The sequence below is a fragment of the Trichosurus vulpecula genome, chromosome 9 (assembly GCF_011100635.1).
Source record: "Trichosurus vulpecula isolate mTriVul1 chromosome 9, mTriVul1.pri, whole genome shotgun sequence".
NCBI lineage: Eukaryota > Metazoa > Chordata > Mammalia > Diprotodontia > Phalangeridae > Trichosurus > Trichosurus vulpecula.
In genome coordinates this window covers 61,112,891-61,139,486 of record NC_050581.1, presented here as the reverse complement: position 1 = coordinate 61,139,486, position 26,596 = coordinate 61,112,891, and the positions used below count along the sequence as shown (strand labels likewise).

General features: G+C 42.4%; 1 protein-coding gene across 2 annotated transcripts in view; it reads left to right on the top strand.

Annotated features, from left to right (window-relative positions):
* Nucleotides 1-24,286, top strand: part of PHF24 (PHD finger protein 24) — a 29,253-nt gene extending 4,967 nt beyond the window's left edge. Inside the window, exons 2-9 of one of the 2 annotated variants that reach the window (XM_036738759.1) lie at nt 6,206-6,256; nt 8,605-8,986; nt 9,566-9,751; nt 14,259-14,337; nt 14,813-15,018; nt 15,520-15,680; nt 16,041-16,142; nt 18,365-24,286. In XM_036738759.1, the coding sequence (XP_036594654.1) occupies nt 8,609-8,986; nt 9,566-9,751; nt 14,259-14,337; nt 14,813-15,018; nt 15,520-15,680; nt 16,041-16,142; nt 18,365-18,461 (1,209 nt within the window). In that variant the 5' untranslated portion in view covers nt 6,206-6,256; nt 8,605-8,608 and the 3' untranslated portion in view covers nt 18,462-24,286. The remainder of the gene's footprint in view (nt 1-6,205; nt 6,257-8,604; nt 8,987-9,565; nt 9,752-14,258; nt 14,338-14,812; nt 15,019-15,519; nt 15,681-16,040; nt 16,143-18,364) is intronic. The other variant, XM_036738760.1, reaches the window with a different exon arrangement.
* Nucleotides 24,287-26,596: the final 2,310 nt, after the last annotated feature.

The window sequence follows — 26,596 nt, the reverse complement described above, 5'->3', positions numbered from 1 at the left end:
TTCTGTAATTCTTGTAGCCGGCTGTAATTCTTACGTGAGGTTGTAACCATGGTGGGCACCCCCTTTTTTTGTTTCACAATCTGTTGCTGTTGCACACTGTATCTTAATTGTTTGACCATCCTGAGAAAGGTTCTCCAACCTCCAGTCTCTCTTCACACAGCTGCCTGGAGTCTTCCTACTCTAAAGCAGAATCCTGACCGTGTCACTCTCCTCGAGAATCTCTAGCAGCATCCTATTGACTTGAAGATCAACTCTGATCTCCTTACCTTAATTCTTCACTATCTGTCTCTAGCCTACCTTTCCAGCTTTCTTGCACAGTACTGTTCTTTGTGAAGTCTGCATTCCAGCCAAATTAGCCTAGTCGCTATCCCCTGAATTTGACACTCCCTTGATCACTTCTTTGCCTTTGCACAGGCTATCCCCTGTGCCTGGAATATATTTCTTCTTCACCTCCACCTTTTAGAAACCCTTGCCTCCTTCAAAACTCACATCATGCACCTTTTCCTAGAGAAAGTCTTTTCACCTCACCTTCTCCTCCCACCCCTGCCCCAGCCAAGTTATTAGTCTTCTGTCTTGCATTTGTCTTTTACAGTTTTGTATCCGTCAGTAGACTATAGCTTCTTGAAAGCAGGAATTGCCTTTGTGTCTCCCATGCCTTGTACAGAATATGTGCTTAATAAATATTTATCGAATGGAATGGAATCCCCATTCTTTAAAAAAAAAAAAACATGAGAGTCAAATAGGAGGCGGTGCTCCATACCTGTGATTTCATTGGTGTAGAGAACTACGAATGAGTAAATTCCTTCTACCATTGCAGATCACCAATTTATAGTCTGAAAGTTGTCTGGACCACTGAGAAATTATGAATTACCCAGGGTCACAGTATTTTCAGTGATATTTGTATAAGAGGCAGGACTTGAACCTAGATCTTTCTGACACAGGCCAACTTTTTAACCGCTACACAATATTGCGTCTCTTCATTTTCTCTTTTTCCCATTAAAAACAAAAACAACTCCAGTAGTTCCCCCTTGTGGTTCCTTTTTCTAGTATACTTACTATGGCTTTTTCCTTTAATGGGGCATTACCTCCCCTATAAAACACGATCCTGGTCCAAACCTGTGATTCCACCCATTCCCATGCCCAACTTCACATGCAGCATAGAATAGAGAATTGAATTCAGCATTAAAAGGAAATTCAGATGCGCAGCCCTTGCATTTGACAGATAAGGAAACTGAGTCTCAGATGAAATGGCTTGCCCAAGATCACACAGGGAGGTGACTGTAGAACTAGTTGTCTAACCCAGTTGTCCAATTTGCACCCCAAATTCATGTCATTTCTACTACACCAGAGGCAGGGAGTGGAAAAGTCTCTTCAGTTCCCAAGTGGAATATAAGAGCATCAATTCATGGGGCCTGGTCTGGCTCCAAAGATGTTCCTCCATGTGGGCATAGAAGCGGAGGAAGCGATTGATAGGGGTGGGGATGAGCCAAGGCTGTGAACGATCTGGTCATGCACGGCAGAATGAGAGAGGCATGCAAAAATATCTAGAGTGTTGGAGGAGCCGTAATTTTAAATGTAGATTAAAAGATCTTTTATTGAAAGAGACATGGAAGGGAGGAAATATGTTGGATCCTTGGAAAAATTGGTGGGGTTATTAAACATGGAGAAAGCATGCAGAACCAGCAGGCTGGCCCTGGAAATAGTTGGTGAAATGTGTAGAAAAGGTACTGTGGTCTGTTAACCAAAGTCCTGACAACAATGAAACTTCTCAAATGGTATTCAAGAAAGACCCGAGACCTGGTTATTTTGTCACAAAGCCAATTAGAAAAGAGAGGCATTTGTAAGTAAGTGTAAATGTCCAACAGTGATAACAAAAGTGAGGATGGAGGTTGGAGGAATAGATTAGGGAGAACCATCTCAGTTCAGCAAACCTTTATGTACAAGGCACTGTCCTAGGAGCTAAAAATACAAAGATAAGTATATGAGATAGTCTCTGGCCTCAATGAGTTTAAGATATGCCATAATAGAGGAAATAAGACATATATTTATAATCACAGTATAAATTAGAATATAAGTAAAAGTCTGAAGTTCTGTTTGGAAAGAGAGATAACTTCCAGTGGGGATGGTCAGGGATAGATTCTCGTAGAAGATATCACCTAACCTGGGCCTTACAAGAAGGGAAGGCATTCAAAAATCAGAAATGGAGGGTAGGGTGTCTTTTCCAGTATGGTATACTATATGAGAAGAAGCATGGAATTGGGAGGAGAGGAACAAGATGAGATTGGCAAATGGCTTGTAATCTAGTTTGGTTCTAGAGTGTACCATGGAGAATAATGTATTAAGTCATGAAAGAGAAGTTGGAGAACCTTAAGTAAATGACTAAAAAGTTAAGATATTTTTGCTTTATTTGATAGGCTGTGAGGTGCCAGAGCTTTTCTTTTGGGGGAGGGTATAGGGAGGTAATATGTGACAAGGGGTGTACCTTCTAGCATTAGCATGTAGGATGGATTAGGGAAAGAATGAAGGCAGAGAGAGCAATGTAGGAGGCCTTTGTAATTGTCTAGGTGAGAGGTCATTTCAGGATTCTAAGACCAATTCGATAGCCACAACAGCTGCTATGAATATGCAGTAGACGTGAATGGAAGGAAAGGAGAAATTTAAGAGGTACTGTGGAAGCAGAATGATAGAAATGGATATGAAGGGCATTAGAAGACTTAGATGGGGCCAAAGCTTACAGAGAATGTGAACTTGTATGTGTTAGCTTTGTATACTGTCTTGCTGCACAGAACCATCCAGAATTGGGAACTTAATAAATATCTTATGCACTATGGTGGTGAATCTAAAAACAAACAAACTTGCCCATCAGTATAGGCAGGCTAAAAGCACATCTTTGTGGTACAAGGAGGTACAAAGTGCTTAGCTGCCAGAGCTACAGGTATGAAATATGGAGATAAAACATTACCTAAAAGGCATTCAAGGCTTCTTATTCATTTCTCTGCAAAAGCTCATTTTCCCTGCAAAAACTATGTTGATAGTTTTAGCACTTAACAGTTTGAATCACTGTTTCATTTCCAATCTATTTGATTTCTTAAAATAAACCACAGAACTGATGACATTTTGCCCACTAAATACTCCTGGCTTGGGTTTTCTCTTCCTCCATCTCTGAATAATGTTCTTCCTAATGCAACACACCAACAAGTTCTTTGAGGGCAGCTGGGTAGTGCAGTGGATAGATTACTGGCCTTAGAATCAGGAAGACTTATCTTTATTAATTCAAATCCAGCCTCAGACACTTACTAGCTGTATGACCCTGGTCAAGTCTCTTAATCCTGTTTGCCTCAGTTTTCTTATCTGTAAATTGAGCTGGAGAAGGAAATGGCAAATCAATTCTTGCCAAGAAAACCCCAAAATGGGGTCTCAAAAAGTCAGATGTGACTGAAAAAACAACCAAACAACGATAGATTGTTTGATCGTGCTGTGCTGATGCTAAAAGTTGATACTAGAGATAAGTTTTCTCTTAATAGAGAGTATGGACCTAGTTCCACAAAGGCCAGAAACCATTGTCATACTTTATTCTAATTACTTTCAGTGCGTTATGGCTACCTAATCCCTGGTGCTTTTGAGTGGCGGGCAAGAAGCCTCAGCCCTTGGCCACATTATCTGCTCCCCAGGAACCTATATACCACTGAGAGCAATTTTGGTGACTGTGGTCTCCAGATGCTGACTGTAAGCTGTTGTTGAAGCCCTGGGCAAACAGAGGTGAAGAACAGAGACTGGGTAGCACCAGCTGTATCTCTTTCTGGGACTAGGGACAAGTCAAAATTAAAAATAATTCCCCCAGGTTATTTCCAGGTGACCAAATGGCTAGAACAGAATCCACACCAGGAAATATGGTAGTATAATATATATAAATTGGATTCTTAGTGCAACAGTAATTGATATACCTACAGATCACACAGCCCCTATGTTGCATGTAAACCCACTCAGTCCATGGACATTCATGTTTGACAGTCAACAGTAAGAGCACTCTTGACTTTCTTTCCTCACAGGCTCAAAACTTAGATTTATATTACTAACGAGCAAACCTAAATTGTAAAGTAAGCACATAATCTATACCGTTACAGGATGCAGTATTGTCTTATTAAAAGTCGTGGTACTTTCATAGTCATGCTTGGTCATATCCTGTATGAAGCACGGGCTTTTCCTGGACATTCAGACATTTTGTTTGGACCAATCACCAACCAGTCCTAAATGCCATGATCTTCAAGTATTGGTGGGAATTCAGGATGTGCTTCTCTACTAGACTGAGAAAATAGACATCAAACCTCATCATACTACCTTAGGCTAAGAGCTCTCCTTTGATGGTCTCTTGTGCTGGGAGACAGGGTACTACAGGACATGACCCCCCCACCCAACATTTGGCACCATATTGACTTTGGTATTGTTCTGCCAGCGTGGTTTATGTAATTGGATGAATATCATAACCCACCCCTAGCTAACTATGTCCTGCGGTCAGAGAAGTCACCACACTGCCATCAGTTGCTGGTTCCCTTTCATTTCTGCTGACCCTGATCTCACTTCTTAGACACCCTAACTATTGAATAAACAAGATAGATGTGAGTCATGGTATAGGCTGGGTGATTCCATAAAGGTTTTTGAAGATAAGTATTTAGTCTCACTGACTCTTACCCCATCTTGAGGAATTGTTTTATGTGGTGTAAAAAGAGCCCTTGAACTTGAAGTTAGAAGTCCTGGGTACTTATACAGGCTGTCTCAAAGAGTTCTTATGAGAATCGTATGAGATAATATATATGAAAACAACTTTTACCTGTAAAGTGCTATATATTATACATTATACATTGCTATAATTATTGACTCAGCTCTTCCCATAGTCTCCCACAGCATTCACGCAATAACTGTTTTGGAGCATCTGCTATGTACAGTACAGCAAGAAACAGCATCTCATTTTGCAAAACATTTTCCATATATCATTTGAGTCCCACAACAACCCCTTGAGGTAGAAACTACAGTTATTATTGCCACCATTTTAAAAGTGAAGACACTGAGGCTGAGAGATATTAAGTAACTCGCCCACGATTACACAGCCTTTCAGTGTCAGAGGTATGATTTTAACTCAAGTTTTCCTGACTCCAAGACTCTCTCTTCACTATATTATACTGCCTTTCATTCTCTTCCCAAGACTATTCTAGAGAAATATGGGATCAATATGGAGCCCTAGGCATTAAGCTATTAAGGCTACAGAACTAGAGTAAGATTCCCTTAGACATCCCAAACACACCTAGTGGGTGGTCCTTCCCCAGAGCACCAGGGAAATCTCAACCAACAAGCACATCCATCTTCACTGTAGTTCTCCCCAGCTCTTTGCTGAGAGCACCCAGCTCTCACCAGTCCCCACCCCTGCTTTTTTGCTTGCCTGCTGCTGTAATTTATCTGCATTGTGAGCAAGTGTTGAACAGAAAATGGGTGTGTAACACACACACTCCACTGCCTACATAAACACTTGTTTCTTGCTGTCAAACAGACACTTCAAGACAGACTCATCTCTCCCTTTTACTTGGCTCAAATCCTCTTGTCCAAGCTGTCCTTCATCACTTTCTCCCTCCTTCATGCTCCTCTTCCTTGCTCCCCCCCCGACCCTTTTTGTTCTTCCTAAAAGGGTACATAATCTCTAATATTCATATTCTCCTCCCTTTACCCGGATGTCTGATTCCTGGTAATTTCCGCCTAGGCAAGGGTAAAAAGTGACCCCAGATCTATCTACAGTCAAAGAAACAGTCATGACGTCTCTGAGGACCTTAGCACCGCCCATTGTACTTCACTAGCCAAAGGCTTTTATTAAGCGGATGGTCCCCTTTTTTTTCCTCTCCGGGTTTTTGTTTTGACCAATCACTAATCACTACCTAAGCTTGTTTTTTTTTTTAATTTCCCAAAGCACCCCTGGCACAAATCACTGTGAATTTAAAATGACAACATTTGATCAAGGTAGCTTTTATGAACAGTTTCTAATTTGTTCACACCAAAAGTTGCGAGTAAGTTAGCCTCATTAGTGGAGTCCAGTTGTGTTGCATCCTCAGTTTCCCCTCAAAATCAAAGCTATGTCAGTTCTAAAAGTAGCTTGTTTAATTAACCCCAAGATCCTAATTTTGATGGTTTTCTTTTTTTTCTTTTCATGATCCTACTACAGTATTGCTTCACATACAAACCTAGTGTGGCCAAGCAAATTGAGCCATTTCAGGTAAGAAAAATACAGAATCTCACAGAGTGCTTATTCAAGAGATAAGGTGGCTTTGTGCTGGTGAATACTTGTTTAAGTCTTTATCAGAATCCTTTTTAAAATGAACTACAAAGACTATTACAGGGGTATCATTAACAATTGAGATTTTTAGAATAGTGATTATTTTTGTAGTTGTAAAGAACAATAGATTGTAGAAAGAAAGGGGGCATTGAGAGGTGAGGACATTTAATATGCTGATACAATATTAATAAGTCAGATAACTTTTGAGAGCATCCATTTTTGGTTGACTGGGCTTTGTTCAATAAATTTTAATGTGCCTTCCCACAAAGCCAATAGGAACCTACTTGTATGCGCTGCCTTTATTTTACCTCAGTGAGCCAGTCTTTAACAAGTGAATTTGATATATTTCTCCAAAGTTGTCTATACCTTGTCTTCCCACTGCATTGAAGTTCTCTGAAGAAAAGCATGAGACTGGCAAATCTAAGATTGTGCAACAGACAAATCTAGCATTTCCTAACTGGAAGAAGGAAGTATATAGTCCCCAACAGTCAAGACTCCTGAATTTCTTTTCTAGTTCTTCATCTTATTTGCAATCCGATTGGTGACTGTCCCTCTCAGTGTCTCAGTTTTTCCCACTGTAAGATAGGTAATTGTTTAGTAGTTAATGACTATGAATTCAGTAAGTGAATCAGTGATTCACTGAGACAACACTCATTCATGTGAATACCCTTGCAGGTGAGAGTTGTTGACAGAATTCATTCCACTGGCTAGGGCATCTCCTTTGAACTACATAGATATTTTTAAAGAATTTTAAGTTGTCATTAAGGACATTTAGATGCTCAGAAGAAAGATATTTGTGGATTTTTTTTAGGTATTTGGTTTCCAAAGATATGAATCCCCTAAATGTATCCCTGAATTTGTTCCTAAATCTTTCTTCAACATATCCAGTCTACAAAAGTCAGTGCTATTTATGCTCAGTAAATCTCCCTTAGCCAATTCTAAAAAGAAACAACTTGAAATTATCTATTTTAAAAACAGAATGCTTGAAAAAAACTCTTTCTTCTTCTACTTGCCAAGATCCCAAATTCAGGAATCTGGGTTTCCTTGGTAACAACTGATAGCAGAGCAAACACTAAGGCAGAAATTTGCATCACTCTTGCGCAGGTGATGTCATCATCTGTTACTGGGGACAGCACAGAAACTTCTGGTTTCTAGTCTCTAGTCCAACCATGTATGTGAAGAATTAACAGTTTCCAAGTGTTGGTTGAAACATTTAAGACAACACCAAAAAGATCTGGCTGCCATTTGGTTATATTGAACAGCTTATGATGGATCAAAGTTTGCACAAAAGCAAAGAAACTTAGAGACCAAGGTTAAAATGAATTCCCACCTCCTTTTCCCTCATTTCTCTGTATCAAACTGAATATCCTCCCTTGGCTGGTCTGCTAGATCATAATGCCTCGAAAGTGGCAGGATTAGTGGAGATGGACAATATAATGTCTTTATTTTCCTTCCAATTTAACATCATTAGTACCAAGGGAAAATGGTAGTTGTCAGGTTACTTCTTACCTTAAATCAACTAAATTAAACTAGTACCAAAAATGGAAGCAACAGATGAGGGAGTGATAATTTGACCAAGATGAGAAGTAATGAATAAGAGGTGTTCATGTCTGTGTATGCATGCATGCAAGAGGGATTGCAGGAAGGAGTTTGAGGTATAGCCACTGACTACAAGAAGTATTGGCTTGTATATGAGTGATCTTAAACCATGCCAGAGGTAGGACTGTACTTTGGATGAGAAGATGAGAGAGTGACAGGTCCCTGACTAATCCAAGAATCTTCCTAAAGAAGGAAGAACTTGTTTACTTTAGACACTCGAATAAAGATATATATGCCCTCACCCTAGTAGTTGTGAGGCCTTCTCTTGGTCAAATGGGTTCTGTGCCTAAAATTATGGAACTCCGAGGCAGAAATCTGGCCATTTCTGTCATCGAATTTCTCAGCTGGTCCTGATGTCTCTGCCAGTTTTCACAGAGCTCTGGAACTCTGAACTAAGTTGGATTTAGGAGCGGAAATTTATGTCAGCTGAAAATCAACTTCAGCAACAGATGGCATGTGCCCCTTTCACTGATTGATGATCTCTTTTGGATACCACATGGAAACCCATTTGACTGAGTGTAGCATTCTAATGGGATGTAAATTCATTGAGAGCTTGGAGTGTCTCACTTTTATATTTGTAATCTCAGTGCCACAGACTAAGTAGGAACATATAGTAGGTGCTTAATAAATGCTTGTTGTTTGAGTGTGCTTAGCCATATGACTAGATGCTTCTGTTCTTTTGCTCATAGAATCATGGGAGTGTTGATGTCCAAGCGGCAGACAGTGGAGCAGGTTCAGAAGGTGAGCCTGGCTGTGTCAGCTTTCAAGGATGGGCTACGGGATAGGCCTTCTCTCCGGCGCACAGGTGAATCAGCTGGGTCTCGGAGGGGCACGGTAGAGCACTCTGTCCAGGAAGTACAAGAGGAGGATGAGCCGGAGACAGTGGCAGCTGCCCCACAGGAAGAGAACAGTGTCAACAAAGCAGCCTGGGAACGGCTAAGGGATGGCCGTGGGATAGAACCTGAGGAGTTTGACCGTGCCAATCGCTTCACACCACCTGCCTTCATCCGACCCATTCGGGAACTAAATGATGATAAGCCACTTGATATCTGCTTGGAACCTAGAGAATCTGTAAGTTCTAGAGTGAGGCAGTAGAACTACAGGGGAGGGGGGAGAATGGACAAGATCCCATTTTACAGAGTAAATGGTAGGCTGTCTGGAGATCAGATAGCAGGACCATGAGCCCTGGGATGTGAATGAAAAGCATTAAGAAAAAAAGATAAGATTTAACCAACTGATAATCTTTAATTCAAAACAAACTGACTTAGCTTTTTCTGTCTGAGTCCAGATATAACTGACTGAGCTTGTTCTTATCCTAGGAAAGTAGCTTGGCAGGGGGACATGGAGAGACGGGTGAAATAGGGGAGCCACTGCATATCCATCTATCCCTTCTACCATATGATAGCGTGTCAGGGGGAATAGTGTACCCCTCTTCTGGTTCAGAATACCAGAGTTTTTTGGCTCTCATCCCCAGACTAATCTCTGTTGCCTCAATACTGACTGATGTTGGGTGTATACCCAAAGTATGCATTCCTTAATGGTGTGATCAAGAAATTTAGGTGTAAAAATCAGGGCTTTGCTTAGATAGAAGTGGGGATCCTGTTTCATGTTTCTGAACATCGTTTTTCTTTACCCCTACTTTCTCCTCAGGTTATCAGTGATGAGATGTGTGAGATTTGTGAGGTATGGACTGCTGAGAGTCTCTTCCCATGTAGAATCTGCACTAGGGTTTTTCATGATGGCTGCTTGCGCCGAATGGGCTATCTACAAGGAGACAGCACCGTGGAAGTGACCGAGATGGCTCACACTGAAACAGGCTGGAGCTGTTACTATTGTGTGAGTTTGGTGAGGGTGTCAAGACAGTCAGTTAAAGTCAGTTGTTTTACCAGAGGATATATCATGTGGGATCTTTGCAGTCAATGGCCCTACACCTAGAGCAGATTCAGAGAGTTTCTGAGAAGAACCAGGGATGTCTATTTCCATGATGCCTTCATCCCCTAGTTTCTGGTGCACAAATAAACCCAGAAGAAAGTTTAGTAGCACCGATGATTTCTGTAATGGTTTCTAGTCATCATAAAGCCATATCCCAACACTAAATTTTATTCAGTTAAAAAGTCCAGTAGAATCTCGACGACATTACTTTCTATATGGGATGGCTTTCTTTCATAGGTGACCTTGTGACAAAAGGCAGACAAAAAGTCCTAGTCAGCAATATCCCCAGTAAGTAGTCATGTAGCCCTTCATGAGATTCAAGCCAACATCTCCCAAGACAGCTATTTCCATTTTCAGATAGCTCTAATTGTTAGGAAGCTTTTCTTTACCTCAAGCCTACCTGCCTCTCCGCAACTCATTCCTCATTCTGCACTCTGGGGTCAAAGAGAACAAATCTAATTCCCCTTCTATGTGATAACCGTTCATATACTTGAAGACAGTCATCCTATTTGGCTTCCATCCCACCCCCAAACCTTCTGTTCTCCAGACTAAACATAATCACTTTCTTCATTCCATCTTCATATAACGTATGAATATATGTTGTACCGTGGTCCTTCACTATCCTCCTCACCCTGCTCTGTGGCTGAACTATCATTTATTCATGTCATTCCTAAAATACGGTGCTTAGAACTACACACCACACTCCACAGGTGAGCTTCATAGGGAAAACTACAGTAGAATTCTTCCCTCCTTAGTCTCTTAAGCTCTGGCTCCCCCTTAATGCAACAGAAAGCCACATTAGCATTCTGGGCCATCATGTGACATTTTTACTCAGGTTGCATTTGGAGGCTCAAACCCGTAGGTCTCTTCAAATGAGCTTGCTGTCCAGCCATGCCTCACCTACCTTAGACTTACAAAGTTTTTTTTTTCTAATGGAGTATGAAAATAGACTTTACTCTTTTAAATTCCATCTTATTAGATTTTGCCATATATTCCAGCCTTTCAAGATCTTTTTAGAATTTGACTGTGTCATCCAGAATATTACCTATAACTGCCCAGCTTTTGTCATCTGCAAATTTGGCAACCTTGTCATTGCCTTTATCTCAGTCATTGGCACCAGATCAAGACAGATTCCTGGAGAACTCTTTTGAAGACCTCCTTAAGGCTAGGTTGGCATCCGATTTTTGTATTTCTGATTTCCATTTCCTTTTCCTCATCTTTCCTTTGTACGTGCTCTTTCTCCAGACTGGAATGCTCTCACCTCCTCTTAACCTGTCTGAATACTGCCCTTCATTCAGAGTCCACTCATTTGTATATTGCTATTGAACTCACAGCCTGTTTAAGTGTAAACTCCATAACAGAGACTATGGCTTATATTCCTTTGTTTCTTCCACAGTGTTTGGCACAGTACCCTGTACATAATAGGAACTCCATAAATACTTGATAATTAATTCATCACAAGTAGCAATGAATAGGCCTTCTAAGGCCCTTGATTGGACACAGAACTACAGAGATTAGATTTAATTCATTAATTCAGCAAATATCCATTAAGAGCCTACTGTGTGCAAGGAACTTCTGATAGATTCCTCCTACTTTTTTAGATTTATAACAATAATAACAACAGCCACCGTTTCTAGAATGCTTTAAGGCTTGCAAAGTACTTCGCATATCTTACCTCATTTGAAACTGAAGCTTGGCAAAAACCCATGGAGACATGTGCAGTTAAAAGAGGAATTATTGGGATTTGGGCTCCTAAGGATATTGTTTCCCCCTTGTTATCTCTGCAGCACTTGGGCTTTCACATGTGTTAACTTGTTTTATCTTCACAGAAGCCCTATGAATTAGACATGACAAGTATTTTTATCCCCACTTCACAGATGAGGAAATAGAGCCAGGGAAGTTAGGCCGTGTACCTAAGAGCCCATGGCTAATAAGTGGCAGAGCTGGGAGTGCTCTTGCCACTGCACAATGCTGCCTCCTAAGGAGACTTAGCTTGTAGTCCTGCTCTTTCAGTGCTGTCCCAAACTATGACTGTGTCTGGAGAGGCAGGTTATATCCTAATAAGTGTCAAATGCCAAGGATATGTTACGCTACTTCACATGTGAAGATGAGGGTGGTCACTACCTCCTTTGCAGGAGTACCTGAAAGATTTGATGTGTTTTCCACATAATTTATACCCATAAAAATTTTTTGGTTTAAAGTTTATAGTAATTGTCATCATTTGTAACTATTTGGTCAACTCAAATCCTTGGCCTAAAAAGAGTCCTGCATTTACATATCTTCCACACCTCAGTAGTCTTGACTGATACACACTGGTCTTGCTACTGTTTTGTGGTTTTGTGGGGATTTGGGGGTGGTTGTTTTTTGGTCACAGTTTTAGAAGCTATTCTTCCATAAGGTCAAAAAGTATTCCTTGTTGTTCTTATCACAAACGACCATATAAATGCTTGTATTATTACTAGTAGACATCTCACACCCTCTCTCCACCCCAATCCTTACTCCCTAACCAAACCACTTCAGTCAAGGACTGAACTCACATCAACTCTGGAGCAAGAAGAATATATCTAAAGCAGTGCCAAACACACACACACCACTCTCTCACCATGCCGTGGAAGACCTACAGCCAAGCCACATTATCCCAAAGCTGTTCAGGACTAGGCTTATTAGACTCCTCAGGCTCATATTTCTATAGTCAACATTGATTTCATTCACTGTGAGCTTAACGGTGTTCCAGTTTGACTGCCCTGCTCCCATATCTCTGGACTGTGCAGACCACTAAATCTAGTTAGATTGCTTTCTTCTTGAAGAATCTCACTCCTTAGTGAGGACCAGGGCATGGGGAGAGGAAACAGATCATTCCTCTGGCTAACCCCATATGTTACTTTTGGAACAGAAACACTTTTGCTTTGGACTTTAGTCCCAAATTCATCAGTTGCCTGTTCTGTGACCCTCTGCATGCAGTTGAATATTTCAGGAGCTCAAGGTCTTCGTTTCTGAAATAGGAATTACAATGAATTACAATTGTAAAAAGTCAGTATCAGCTAAATACCTTATTTTAAAAGTGTTAAGCGAATTCCTCATTTTAATTGAGGACAAAACTTCTCTTGACTCCCACTGGAGCTTAGATTCACATCTAGTACTTGAGTCTAAATGAGTGAAGTTCAGTATCATTGTCATGGCACTTTAAGATTTTTATTCTTTTATAGTCATCACCATCCTGTGATGTAGGTAGAAGACTTGTTATCCTTATTTTACTAATGAGTGGACTTGGTCTCAGAGAAAATAATTAACCTGCCCAGAGCCACATAAGGCATAAATGACAGAGCTGGGGTAACAAGCACTCTTGGAATGACCTGCCGTTTCTACTGCTACCACTTCTTGTCTTACTTATCTGAAGTTCCAGGGAGGGGATATTCATTATTAACCTTCTGGGCAAGAGGCACCTCTTGGTTTCTCCTCAAGCTTACTATGAAAATCATAAAGATATTCTTCTTTCCTAAAAAGGAATCTTTTTCTGTGGCCCTTCCAACATGGTGCAATGGAAAGACTGTTGGAGTCAGAGGATGTAAGTGTAAATCATGGTTCTGCCATTTGCTACCTTTGTATCCTCAGGCAAGTCATTTGACCTCTTTAGACCTCAGTTTCCACATCTGTAAGATTATGTTGAATTAGATAATATCTCAGTTCCCTTTTAGTTCTAAATCTATGATATTTGAGCCTACTAAATACAGGACTAACCAGTAAGAACTCCTCCTCTTCTAAGAGTCACTGAGGAACCAATTAAATCTGCAGAGTCAAACTCTACTTTTCCTTCCAAATGTCAGCTACCACCCCTCCAAATCCTAGCCTTTTCCCCTGGTGACATTTTTGCTGCAAGATTTTCTACTGCTGTAGGATTTCCTCTTATAATTAGGTTGAAGGTTTCCCCTTTCCACACTGAACCCCCATCTTCTGCCTCCACATTGAAGTATGCATAAATTCACCCCCACCATCACTCCAGGTGTCTGCATGTTCTTGTCCCAGCCTGATTTGGTTCCTCATAAGACTCACAGATGGCTTCCTATCATCAGGAAGCTTTGCACCTATTACTTGATGGCACTTCTAGGCAAAATGTAGCCCTTAACCAAAGTGTCCTTGGAAGCCAAAGAAACACATTAGTCCTCCATTATACTATTAACAATTTTGTGACACCTAATTTGCCTAGTTATACAGCTGTCTGTCATTTATTTCTCTAAGCAACACAGGGGAATAATTTCAGGTGATCCAAGCAGTCAGGAGTAGAGCTAAGATTAGAACTCCAAACCAACCCTTAATCCTTTTTTCTTTCTTGCCTTCGGAGCCATAATGCCCCTGTAGCCCCTGCCGGTACTAATGCTGTTCACTTGATCTGTAGCTCTTTCCTTTTTCTTAGAACAACCTCAACCTGCTTCTCACAGAAGAAGAGATGTACAGCCTCATGGAGAACTTCCAACAGTGCAAAATTATTCCTGGTGAGGACTGCCAAGTGGCTCTCACAGGTTGGGAAGGACACTGGACAGGTTCTCCCAGAAGTGAAGCCATGGTTGTATAACCTAGCCAGCCCTCCTACCACACTTTTTTAATTGAAGTACAGTGGGGTTTCCTGTCATATCAGAGAAATAGCATGTGCTCTTTGTGGGGATAGTAGAGAATAGATCAATTTTTTAAGAAGTCCCTGCAAGTCTATGAATTTCTGGCTTCTCCAAAAGACTCCAAATAAGTGGCTTCTCCAAAAACCTCCAGGCCTGAGGGTTAGTATTCCTTGATGGAAAAGAAAGAGACTTGTAAGTGGTTGCAGCCAGTGTACAGGACCAAAGGATAATGTTTAGATGTGGAGGTGGGGAGAAGACAGGGAGTGCCAGTTGAGGATAAATGATGAGCTGGGTCTGGAACTTGGTAAGTGTGCACAAGGAATTAGTGACCCCAAAGGCATTTTTCTCCTTACAGATTGTTCCCTAACACTGGAGGACTTCCTGCGCTACCACCATCAGGCAGCAAGGCGAGGAGGAAGTGAAAGAGCACTGAGTGAAGAGCAGGAAGAGAGGGCAGCTCAACAATTTGCTGCCCTTGACCCTGAGCGCCGGGGCCATGTTGAGTGGCCTGACTTCTTGTCCCATGAGTCCCTCCGGCTACTACAGAAACTTCGTCCACAGGTGTGGCAGGGGTTGCTGATTCTGGGACACTAGATAGAAAGGGAGATCAGGAAATTGGAGGTTAAGGAGTCAAGAAAGCAATAGTTCTTGAACTATTACTGACAATGACTTGTTGAGAGAAACAAGAACATAAGAATCACCAGGAATGAAGATGGGATTCAGGGCTTTTTCTAGTGACTAATGTGACCAAATGTCCAGCATACCCTAACTAGCTGGGGCAAAGGATTCACGGGAGTGAGATCATGGAGGTTAATTTACTTTTGGTTACACTAAGAACCTAATCTGGAGACTTTAGGATTATAGGATTTATGGCTGGAAAGGCTTTAGATGTCATCTAGGCTGACCACCTCATTTTACAGGTGAGGAATCTGAGACCCAGCTTGCTTAGGACTTGTTCAAAGTCATACAGATCATAAGTAGCAAAAGTGGGATTTGGAAAGCCCCACTTTCAGCAGAAAGTGTCTATAGTACTCTTTGATTCCCATATCCTTTTTCCCTAAGAACTCTCTATTAAGGCTACTGACGGTTAAGGAGCGGGAACGAGCTCGAACAGCCTTCCTAGCCCAAGGCATTGGGGGTTATATCAGTGAGACTGAATGCCGTCGGGCCCAACACATCTGGTTCCGAAAACGACCCTCAGAGGCTCCATCTTGCAATGTTAGGTATGCTTTATCTTCATCTTGACTCTCTCTCTCAACATCCATACTAACCTCCCCAGAATTTCTTCTGATATCCCAGTAATTGCCTAATCACTCCTTAACTTTTGTAACCAATCCAGAAGAGCGCCTCAGCTCCTTCACTGCTCTGTGCCACCATCCCACAACCTCCTTTATGAAAAGAATTCTCCTGTGTGTCATGCCTTCCATATACACAGAATAGAGTGATTCCTAGAGTCCAGAGCAGTCATTGCTAAGAGCTACCAGAAGTCAGAGGATAATATACATCAACTCATAAGGGCTCTGGGATAGGGCCAAACCTCTTAATCTTGTCCATTCCCAACCACATGTTTCTGTGCCACACAGTATCAGCCATGTGGGACCAATGTCAGAAAGCAGCCCGGCCAGCAACAGCAGTGCCAAGAGCCCAGAGAAACTTTTGCAGACAGCTAAACAGGAGGAGCCCAGGTGAGATATCCCCAGAGGTGTCACCCCATCCTTGGCATTTCTACACTCCACAGAGTTCCATCATTTCCATTGATTGGCCTTAGTCCCTCACTTGGTGATGACATAGGCCCACTGCACTGGGCAAGAAGAAAACCTGCTACCCAGGAACTGAGGTCTTGACAAACGTGTGAGGTCTCTTGGGTTATTATCACAATTAGAACATGCTATATACCAGGCTCTGTACTAAGTGCTAGGGCTACAAAAAGAGACAAAAGACAATCCTTGTTTTTATGGAAGAGACAGCATGCAAACAAATCTCTACAAAGCAAGCTATAGAAAGAATAAATAGGAAATAACAGAGGAAAGGCACTAGAATTAAGAGGGGTTGGGGAAAGTTGCCAGTGAAAGATGGAATTTTGGTTGTGACTTAAAGGAAGCCAGAGAAGTTAGAAGGCAGAAATGAAAAAGAAGAACATTCCAGGAATGGGGAACAGCAAAGAAAATGCTTAGAGTCAAGAGATAATCTTTTTCATGGAACAACCAGGAGTCTAATGTCACTGGATCAAAGTGCTTAGGTGGGGAAGAGGGGTGTGTAAGGTATATGAAGACTGGAAAAGTAAGGGGAGCTTTGAATGCCAAAGAGCATTTTGTATTTCCTACCAGAGGCCATAGGGAGCTGCTGGAGTTTATTGAGTGACATGGCGGGAGAGGTGATATGATCAGACTTGAGATTTAGGAAAATCACTTAGTAGTTGAGTGGAAGATGGATTGGAGTGGGAAGAGACTTGAAGCAAACAGACACACCAGTAGGTTATTATAGGCATGAGGTGATGAGGGCCTGCACTAGAGTGGTGGCAGTGTCAGAGAAAGGGCCATATTCAAGAGATGTTACAAAAGTGAAATCCACAGGTCTTGGAAACATACTGGACGTGGGGGATGAGAGAGAGTGAGGAGTCCAGGATGACTTCTAGGTTGACAGCCTTTTGGGACTAGGAGGATAGTATTTCCCTCTATAGTAATAGGGGAGATTAGGAAGGAAGGTGTGGAGGAAAGATAATGAGTTCCATTTTGGATTTGTTGAGTTTAAGATCTCTACTAGACATCCAGTTTGAATTGTCTGAAAAGGAATTGGGATGGGAGACTGGAAGTCAGCAGAGAATTTGGGTAGAATAGGCAGATTTGAGAATCATCAGCATAGAGATGATAATTAAATCCATGAGAGCAGATGAGGTCATCAAATGAAGTAATTTAGAGGGAGAGGAAAAGAAGGGGCAGTCCCTGAGGAACACCAATGGTTAAAGAGAGTCCAGCAAAGGAGGCAAAGGAGGAGCAGTCATTTAGATAGGGGGAGGACCAAAAGAAAGAGGTGTCCCAAAGACCTAGAGAAACAAGAGTGATCAAATGCGTCAAAGGCTATGAGATGTCAAGGAGGTCCCTGGTAACTGGATGTGATAAGATCAGAAGTCAGATTGTGAGAAGTTAAGAATGGAGTGATAGGAGACAGAGTTGGAAGCACCTGTTGTTTAGCAACAAAGGGCAGAAGAGAAGTAGAGTGATAGCAGGGATGGAAGGATCAAGTGAGGTTTTTTTTTCAGGATAGAGGAAAATATAGGCATGTTTATAGGCAGTAGGAATAAACCAGTAGACAGATTGAACAACAGAGGGAAAATCTTTTGGAGGAGACAGATGGAATGGGATCTCTTGAACCTTGGTAAGCAGTAAGGCCACCTCATAATGTGAGATAGAGGTAAAGGAGAGGAGAGTGGCAGAAGGCACCAGAGCAATCGGAGAGAGGAAGAGGGAGTTCATGGTGAATGGCCTCAATTTTTTCTGTAAAATATGAGGTAAGGTTCTCAACCTTGAGGGTGGGGAGAGAAGGAGCCACGGGAGGCTTGAGGAGGGATGAAAAGGTTTGAGAGAGCCACTATGAAGAATAGGATAGTAAGTTGATAAGGGAGGTATAGCAGGATTGCCTCACCATAGTGAATGCCCAGTTCAGGTTCTGTAGTGGACCCAGTAAGAACGGTTGTGTGATTTTCTCCATCTTTGTTCGACAGCTCATGTGAAGGAGCAAAGGCAGCCAATGGTGGCATAGGATTCTTGTCACAGCTGTTAGCTCCTCACCCAGCTGTAGCCACTTCATTCATGTTCAACTAAGCTCACACCCCAGCCTATCAATTGTCTCATCCTATTTCAGTGTCATGAGACATGCTTCACCTTCTGCTTTTTCATTCCCACTGTAGGTCTGTGGATTGGCCCACCTTCCTGAAGGAGAATGTCATCTACATCCTTGCTGCCCGCCCCAATAGTGCTGCCATTCACCTGAAACCCCTAGGGTAGAGTCTGTAGAAGTAGGGGTAGCCCCTAGTGGGGCAGTGTGGGGTCACCTCCTCCTCCAGCCCCTGACACTGAAAAAGATTGGGAGGAGGGAGACCTCCAGCATCTTTGTTCCTAAGCTTTGCCACAGGGGATCTAGACAGCTTCTCCTTTCATAGGGTGGGTAGCAAGTACATTGCCTAAGGGAGAGGTTCTGGGAGAAGAGGCAATATTCACTATAGCCCTAACAGCTTTGTCTGTTGCTAGCAAAAAGGATTCCGTCCCCACTTCCTTCCTCGTCTCGACCAGTGTCATTGATGGGATAACTCAAGATTCTTTATCCCTCTAAATTTGCTAGAAGTTTGATTTCTAATTGGTTGAGAAAGGACCAAACTTCACTGATATCCTAGGTCATTGTAGCTGAAAGAGACCTTAGTGGTCACCTAGTCCAACTTTCTCATTTTATAGATGGGGAAAATGAGGTCCAGAAAAGTTTTGACTTGCGTAAGGTCACACAGTGAGCCAGTGGTAGAATAAGAAGTCAGAGCCAGTTCTCCTGACTCCTAGTCCTGTCCCTCTACAAAAACTCCCTAGATTTGTCTTGGGACTGGGGGAGGGGAGTGCCTACTCCTACATTTAGCCAGACTTTTGATTTCTGATTGACGAGAAAGGACCATAGTCCCTTACATCCATAGTTCTCTTAAATTCTTATTTCTAATTTGCTGAGGTAAAAACAGCCTACCACACTTACCCTTTACCAACCTGTAAACTACTGAGTAGAGACAGGAAAACAATATCCTCCCCAGAATTCCAGTAACTTTGGCTGAAATAAATTTCATCCAAAGTCAGTAGAATTCTGATTAGCTTTGCAAATGAAACTGGAAACCTTAGATGAAGCTGTGCCTAAGGTGTCCCTGTATTGGAAGTGAACAAAATGGATTACAGGCTGGTCTCCTGGAACCAAAGGCCTGATCTGGTGGGCCTCAGCTGCAGTTCAGAGGACCTCACTAGGTGTTGTTCACATTCTGCTCTCTCCACCTCAACCAGTTCCTGTAGGCTGAGTAATTAATATCTCATCATTGTGGAGAATAAAGAAGTCTTCCTTAGCATCTGTAGGAAGGGAAAAGGGATTCTCCTAGACAATTAGTAGTACAGGTGATCTTCCACACCACTTCTATAATGTGAGATGTACTGGGAGACAAAAGGTATTAGAATTCAAAAGAGGACTTAGGGCTACCCTGTCTTCTGAGGAACAAAGCTTTTCCTAGGGCTTGGGGGCTAATGGAGTAGGCAGTGACTCAGAGGGAGGAAGGTAGTCCTATTATTGCCCTTCCCACATATTCCCATTAGGCTAGTATTACCATTTTGTGACTTCTTTTCCCCTTCACATCTGCTCTGGATGTTATATTTTATCACTATAGAACTGGGATCAGCATGAGGGGCTGCATAGTATGGACTGCCTGAATGTTTATCCCCCTGGGGTCCAGTGAGATAGTGAAAGGTGCCTGGTATACTTGTCTAGTACTCCTTTGACTTCAAGATCTGGCCTGGCTTAGGAAAGCTCCTGTGCATAGTCCTTAGTGAACTAAAGTACAAATAAGAGCCTTAGATTGCCACCGAAGACACTACGGCCCATTCCCAAGCCCCAGTATTGTGAATGCTGGTCTTTAGGGAGAGTGAAAATGAAAGGAAGCCCTCTTCATCTTCCCAAATTGCTCTCTATAGCTGTTAAATAAGGTAAAACCAACTCTTATCCAATGCCTTAGTTTCTCTGCCTATAAAATTTGGAGAGGAATGAGCTCTGTCATATGAAAGCCAAATTTTCCCTAGAAGTCCTTGGCAGCCTCTGTATCAACCAAATGGAGTGTTTTTGAGGGACTTTGAGATCCTCAGCATCACTGACAATGAGCTGAGCTCAGAATTGAACAGGAGGAGGAGAATGGGCTGGATTGCCTTTTCGAAATTGCATAGTGCTTTTAATGACTCCAAATTTCTCATTAAAACAAAGGCTCATCTTTTTTCACCTTCTTCTGAAATCTTGTCCATTGTATGGCTTCAAGTCATGGGATACCACAGTCTCTGAAGAATTAAAATTACCTAAAAAGCAATAGAGTGGCACAGGGTGGGCATGAGTAGAATGCAACATGTAAGCAACCAAGAAAAACAGTATAATAAAGGGTATCATCAGATGTATGATTAGAAGATGGATTTATCATGGCCATTCCAAAGACAAGAACTCAGTTGACATCCATACAGTGTCAAAAGAACCACAAGTCCTCCAACACGTTGGGTGGACCCCTTGTGGAAGATTTATAAGAAAATATGGATGAGGAGTACACGAAATTAGAGGGCATGAATGGGTTTCTACCTGCATTGTTGGAGGCAGTATCCACAATGATAAGATCACAGATCCAGTGAACTACTGAGATTCTCAAAGGAATGTCACAGTACGTGCAATGAAGTCGTGGAAATTTGCAGTCCACAAAACTAAGGAATCAACTTGGAGAAATAATGAAAGTTGTTTAAGTGTTTAAACTTGAATTGAAGAGAGAAACCCACAATCAGAATGGGACCCACTTTTAAGGTTCTGAGAATTTCACAAGCTATAGCTACTTGCAGAGGTTCCTCTACTGTGCTCAAAATACTGACTGATGCTAAAGGTTATGGTTATTCCCACCAAAAAAAGGAAAAAGAAAGTAAGTGATGGCATCAAGGACGTTGCATTCTATCATAAGCTCTTGTCCCAAGAAACACTTGTACTCTTTCTCACTGCATGTCAAGTTAGACACCTAAGGGACTCCTAAAGAATGGTCCTCTCCAAGATCTGACTTCCACAAGGTAATTCCAGGAGGCACACACTTTATGCTTCAAGAAATTAAGGGATCTCCTCATCTTCTGCACTCAAGGAACTTAATGGCCTTCATTAACTACCAGGACTATGAATCTAGGGTCTTGTTCACTTATCCTGCCTAGATGAAAATTGATGCCAAAAAGCTTGCTCCCTGGCCACAGCCTTCTTTCTTCAGTATGTGAGAAAAACTGTGGGACAGATCTTGCAAGGTAGGCACATCCTAGGGCCACCCAAGTAGAACTAGTTATTTGGTGTGCTTGATTATTGCTCCTTTCACTTGGTGCTCTGGTGAGGCTTAGGTGAGTTCCTCTTCCCCTTCTCAAGGGAAGTAAAGGAAAGCATTAAGCCTTTTCCCTCTAGGTAGGGGAGTTGAGGCACAGAAGAATATCATAAAAGTGGATCCTTATTTGGGAACCAGATTCCTTATATTGGAAGGAAACTTGAAATGTCCATCCTTCTTGCCTTTAGGCAGGGCTAGACAGATGGATAGCTCGCCCATTTTTCGTAAATGTCATTAGCCAGTGAGGGAGATTCCAAAGTAATTACCTTAGTAATCCATTGTTCAAAATTCTTGGTCATAAATTCTTCCCAGCCTTAGTCCTGTCTCTTGCAATTTGTTTTTTCCTGGTGTCTTACTGGGGAGTTATATAATAAACTGCCTCTTTCCTTCTGTAAAAATTCTTGGAATATTCGAACATTCCAATACATTCTTAACAAAATAATCCCCCTTTAACTTTTCCTCCTAGGTCATCCTAAAACCTTTCAATTATGATATTAGTCTAAATTCTCTCAAGCCTCAACATATATGTCCTCCCCTAGAAAAGGGCCTCCCTTTTCACTGACTTCAGCAATAAGATCTTAATGACTTTCCCCACCTTTTTCTTTCTCCTGAGGGGAGGCATTGACCATACATCAGATATCTTTGGAGAAGACTTCTTACCCTAAAATTGCTCATCACTTATCAGGTTGCCTCCTTAAAACCAGATTAAAATTGTGCAACCCACGTTACCAGGTTGGATGGAAAAGGAAAGGCTGAGATAGAAGAATGCCTGCCATGAAGAAGCAGCTGCTACCATCCACAGTGAGATATTGCACTTTTGGGCCATTCCTCTTTCCCTGTGGCCTTCTTGCCTTCTTCTTTTCCTTTAATGTTGAGGAACAGGTTCCAGATAATTATCTAGACACACTTAAAGCAAATCCTGGGTTCTTGAGCAATATAAATATTTAAGATCCAGGGAGAGAGGCCTCATCCCCTAGACACCAAAATCACTCTCAAGGGTTCATCTCTATTTTGATTCCAGTTCCACACAAAAGTATTTTGCCAGTGGAAATGATGAGCACACACACAAACACATAAATACACTGCCTTCTCCCCCCACCCAATGTCACTGTGACTGAAGGTGGTGAGTGATTTCTGTTCAGATCCACTAGCCTTGCTAAGCTTCTTCTGACAGCCAAGCTTTGAGGGGATCTGAATGGAATGGCAAAAGACCTAGAACCTTTTATCCTTTGTAGGAGTGACCACTATGAAACCTCACTCACACCAAGCCCTTGCTTTTTTATAACTGGAAGCACAGCACAGTCTGTACTGCCTACTGGGATGTTCCACCTTACCAAAGGAGGAGGTCTCACTTAGGAAACCCCTGGAATCTTCAGGCAGGTAGATCTGCTATGATCATCCCAGCACCAATGTGAATGAACTGGGATGTTCGAACCTTGGTTAGCAAGGAGAGAAGGAAACTTAGAAATTGACTAGGAAGGTAGCAGGCACTAGGAGTCCTCTTCATCTTTGGGACAGAAGCACCATAGCAGGTGGCACAGGAATGGTAATGCTTTCTCCACCCAGAATTGTTAGTGGGGGCCTGTGACCCTGCAAAACCAAAGTGTGCTCTTTAGCTGGCGGCTTATAGTATGAAGTAGGCAGATACCGAAGGAAGAGGCTGACCAGCCCTAACTCTAGAATTTCAGGAGACACCATCAGCCAGTATGAAGCCATAGACAGAGCCACTTGCTGCCTGGCTTAGTTGATCAATCAGCTGCTGCCCTTCGCACCGCCATTTACTCTATAATCTCTTAGGATCTCTGAGCTTCTGGGGAATAAGTACATTATTGTATGCTTGCTGAGGCTAAGTGAACTGAGAGTTCCTCCTCATCAGACTGTTCATGACAGTTAAGCCCCTCGGGAATAGTGTCCTACATTTGATCCAGCCATACCATTATCATCTAGCCCTTGGATTGAGCCATGGTTTTTAAAGAAAGAAAAATGAATAGCAGAGCCATTTCCTCTGTGCCATATTTCTTTCATGATCCAGTGTGGTAAAAGAATCTCATTCTCTCCCTGTATTTTCTGGAGTGGGTCCCATTATCTGATCCATGTATATATTACTGGGCAGTCTTCTGTTTCATATTGGGGGATGAATCCTCCAACCTGGTAAGGAGTGTATGTAGGCAGTTGGAACTGGCCTTAAGTGGTCACAGCTCTCAGTTCTGTAACCCTTGGCATTGGGTTGGCATACTCTTTCCCAGATGATAGCAATGGGGCACAGCAAACAAAAGGAACTTCCCAGGATCCTATATTAAAGCAAAGATAGGGCTGAGGATAGAACTGGGGTGTACTGGGTCCCAGTTATGGGAGCTTGGCCACAATGCTTAAAGACGTATTGTCATTGTGTCCCTTCTGAGCCTTTTTTGAAGTACACAGAAGACATATTCTAGGAGCACTTGGGCAAAAGTGGATTCATTATCCCTTCATGTTCTCACTGTTAGGAGATGGCATGCCCTTTTTAAAAGAATCTTCCCCAAGACCTGTACCTGCCTTTCTGCAAACACTAACTTGGACATTGAGGGGTAAAGTCCCCAACTTCTGTTTTTCCCTTGACTATAGTTGCATGTTTCTTCTACCCATGCCCAGCCCTTGTGGGCAATGCAGCCAAATGGAGCTGGTACTCCCAAAGTCTGGGCACACACAGGATATCCTAATAAAGAAATCTTGACATTACTACCTCTGTGTGTTATGTTTATGGGAAGATGGGAGTGTGGTGATTCCAGGGCCATCTAGAAAGATCTCCTGAACTATTAAATACTTCTCAAGGATTAGATGGCGTGTAAGTTTGCCAGACACGTGCTATAGCTCGTATGTCTGTGTCATGGATGCTCATGTTCTCACGACCTTGGCCTACACTAGTCCCTTTCAGTTTGGGGTGGTACAGCAATAGTCCTCAGAAAAGAAAATCATCTGTGTCACTGAAAAGGAAGCTAGGGAGCATTGGGCCTTCTCAAAGGAATTACAGAGGTTGACTTATCTCCAGGACATTTCTGGTCTTACTCTTCCTGAGAACTAAGTAGGAGCAAGACTCATAAGGGCTAGTGAGGGAAAATGGAATTTCCACTAGAGGTGGTCTAAGCACTCTATCTCCTACACACACACAAATACACGATGTATCCTGATAACCTGGAATCACAAAGGCTGGATTTTCCCAGGGTTGGAACAGAGTACACAAAGGTCCTAAATTAACCTCACACATTTTTTATTCCCAGAGTTATCATCCTGTGCTCTCTGAATCTGGGAAAATAATATCGCTGATCAGCCATGGACCAATACTGCTATTTATCTTTTAAAAAATTTTTCTTTAGTAGAGCAACGAGATGGACACAACACACATGCACACGCGCGTGTGCGCACACACACATATTCTGAGTCCTAGCCTGAGGGGATTGGGGCTTTTCCAGATTTTCAGACCTGGCTGGATCCCCAAGTCTGTCCCCCAAACCTAGATCCCCAAATCTAGGGATCCTGAATTTGGTTTTGCAAGACAAGGCCTAAGGTTTAAAGTGCAACACTTGGGGGCAACAGCATATTGGGATATACGATAGGGGAAGAAAGATTTAGGATAAAAGGTGTACCGATTTCTGTTGCCAGAGGGGGTGGATATCGAAGAAGGGGCAAGTGCCAGAGCCTCAGTGCATCAGACCGTGGTAAGCAGAGGAAATAGATCAGGGATGAAATTTCAGAGAGAACACTCCCATGTATTTGGCAAATGACTATCCTCTGCTTCACTCCTAGTTGATATATCAAGCTCCCATCATTTTCACAAGATAGTTTCTTGAGGCACCCAAAGACCACAAGTTTTATAAGAAGGGTGTTGGTTCTTACTTAGGTGTGTCTGATTGATTTTTCTTCTCTGATGTCACAGTAAGGGAGACACTAGGAATTAGTCCTGGAAACATATAGGGAAAAGTAAGAATAGGAGATAAAATTTACTAGAAAAGACAGGGGTGTTCAGGATAGAGGCAACATACTACAGGTGAGCCTTATGGGTCTCAGGCCAGAGGGGGTTTTTTTGGATTTACTACAGCTCTTCATTGCAAAAGAAGGGGTCAGATTAAAGGGTCACTGTCCCACACTCATCAGTGGGATCAGTAGCATTTAATAGAGCTAACACTTCCATCCCCAACCAAAACAAAACAAAACAACACAAAAGTGGATTTTTTGTTTATATTAACAATCAGAACAATACATTTTCTTCCTACCAGCTGATTCTCTGTTTTTGAAGTCCCTATTGGAAGACAGAGCCAAGATGGTGGAATAAAGGCAGGGACTCACCTGAGCTCTACCCCAAACCACTCCAAACACCTTTAAATAATGACTCTAAACAAATTCTGGAGCAGCAGAGCCCACTAAAAGACAGACTGAAACATTTCCCGAGCCTAAGACAACTTAGAAATTCAGCAGGAAAGGTCTGTTGCACCAAGGTGAGGGAGGAGCACAGTCCAACACAGGTCATACCAGTACAGACCAGGCCCTAGCGGTCCAGGAAGAGGCCTCAGGTGACTGAATCAGTGGCAGTTTCCAGATCTCTCAGCCCACAGACTCCAAAGACAACTTAGAAGGTCAGCAGGAAAGGTCTGTCTCACCTGGGTGACAACGGAGCACAGTCCAGTGCAGGCTGCACCAGCACAGCCCCAGCCTCAGCTCATAGATGGTAAAGGGGTCAAACAACTGGTCAGAAGGAGATTATAGGGGTCTCTTTGCAGGCACTGGGGACAGGACTGTGTTGCTTTGCCCATACTCAGATCTGGTCCTAGTCCTGGATGGCAGTCCCAGGGCAAGGAGAAGCACTAGCACACCAGAGCTTGCGGCCACAGTGGAGGGGGGACTCTCCTCACAGTTCCAGGGCAAAAAAGACTGCTTGTTGTTGCTCAAAGACCAGAGCACAGGCCAGGAAAGTAGTAAACATGTCTCCTTACATCATACCACTTTGGAAGAACTGAAAACTTACAGGTCCCTAAATGTATCTCTGAAAAGAGC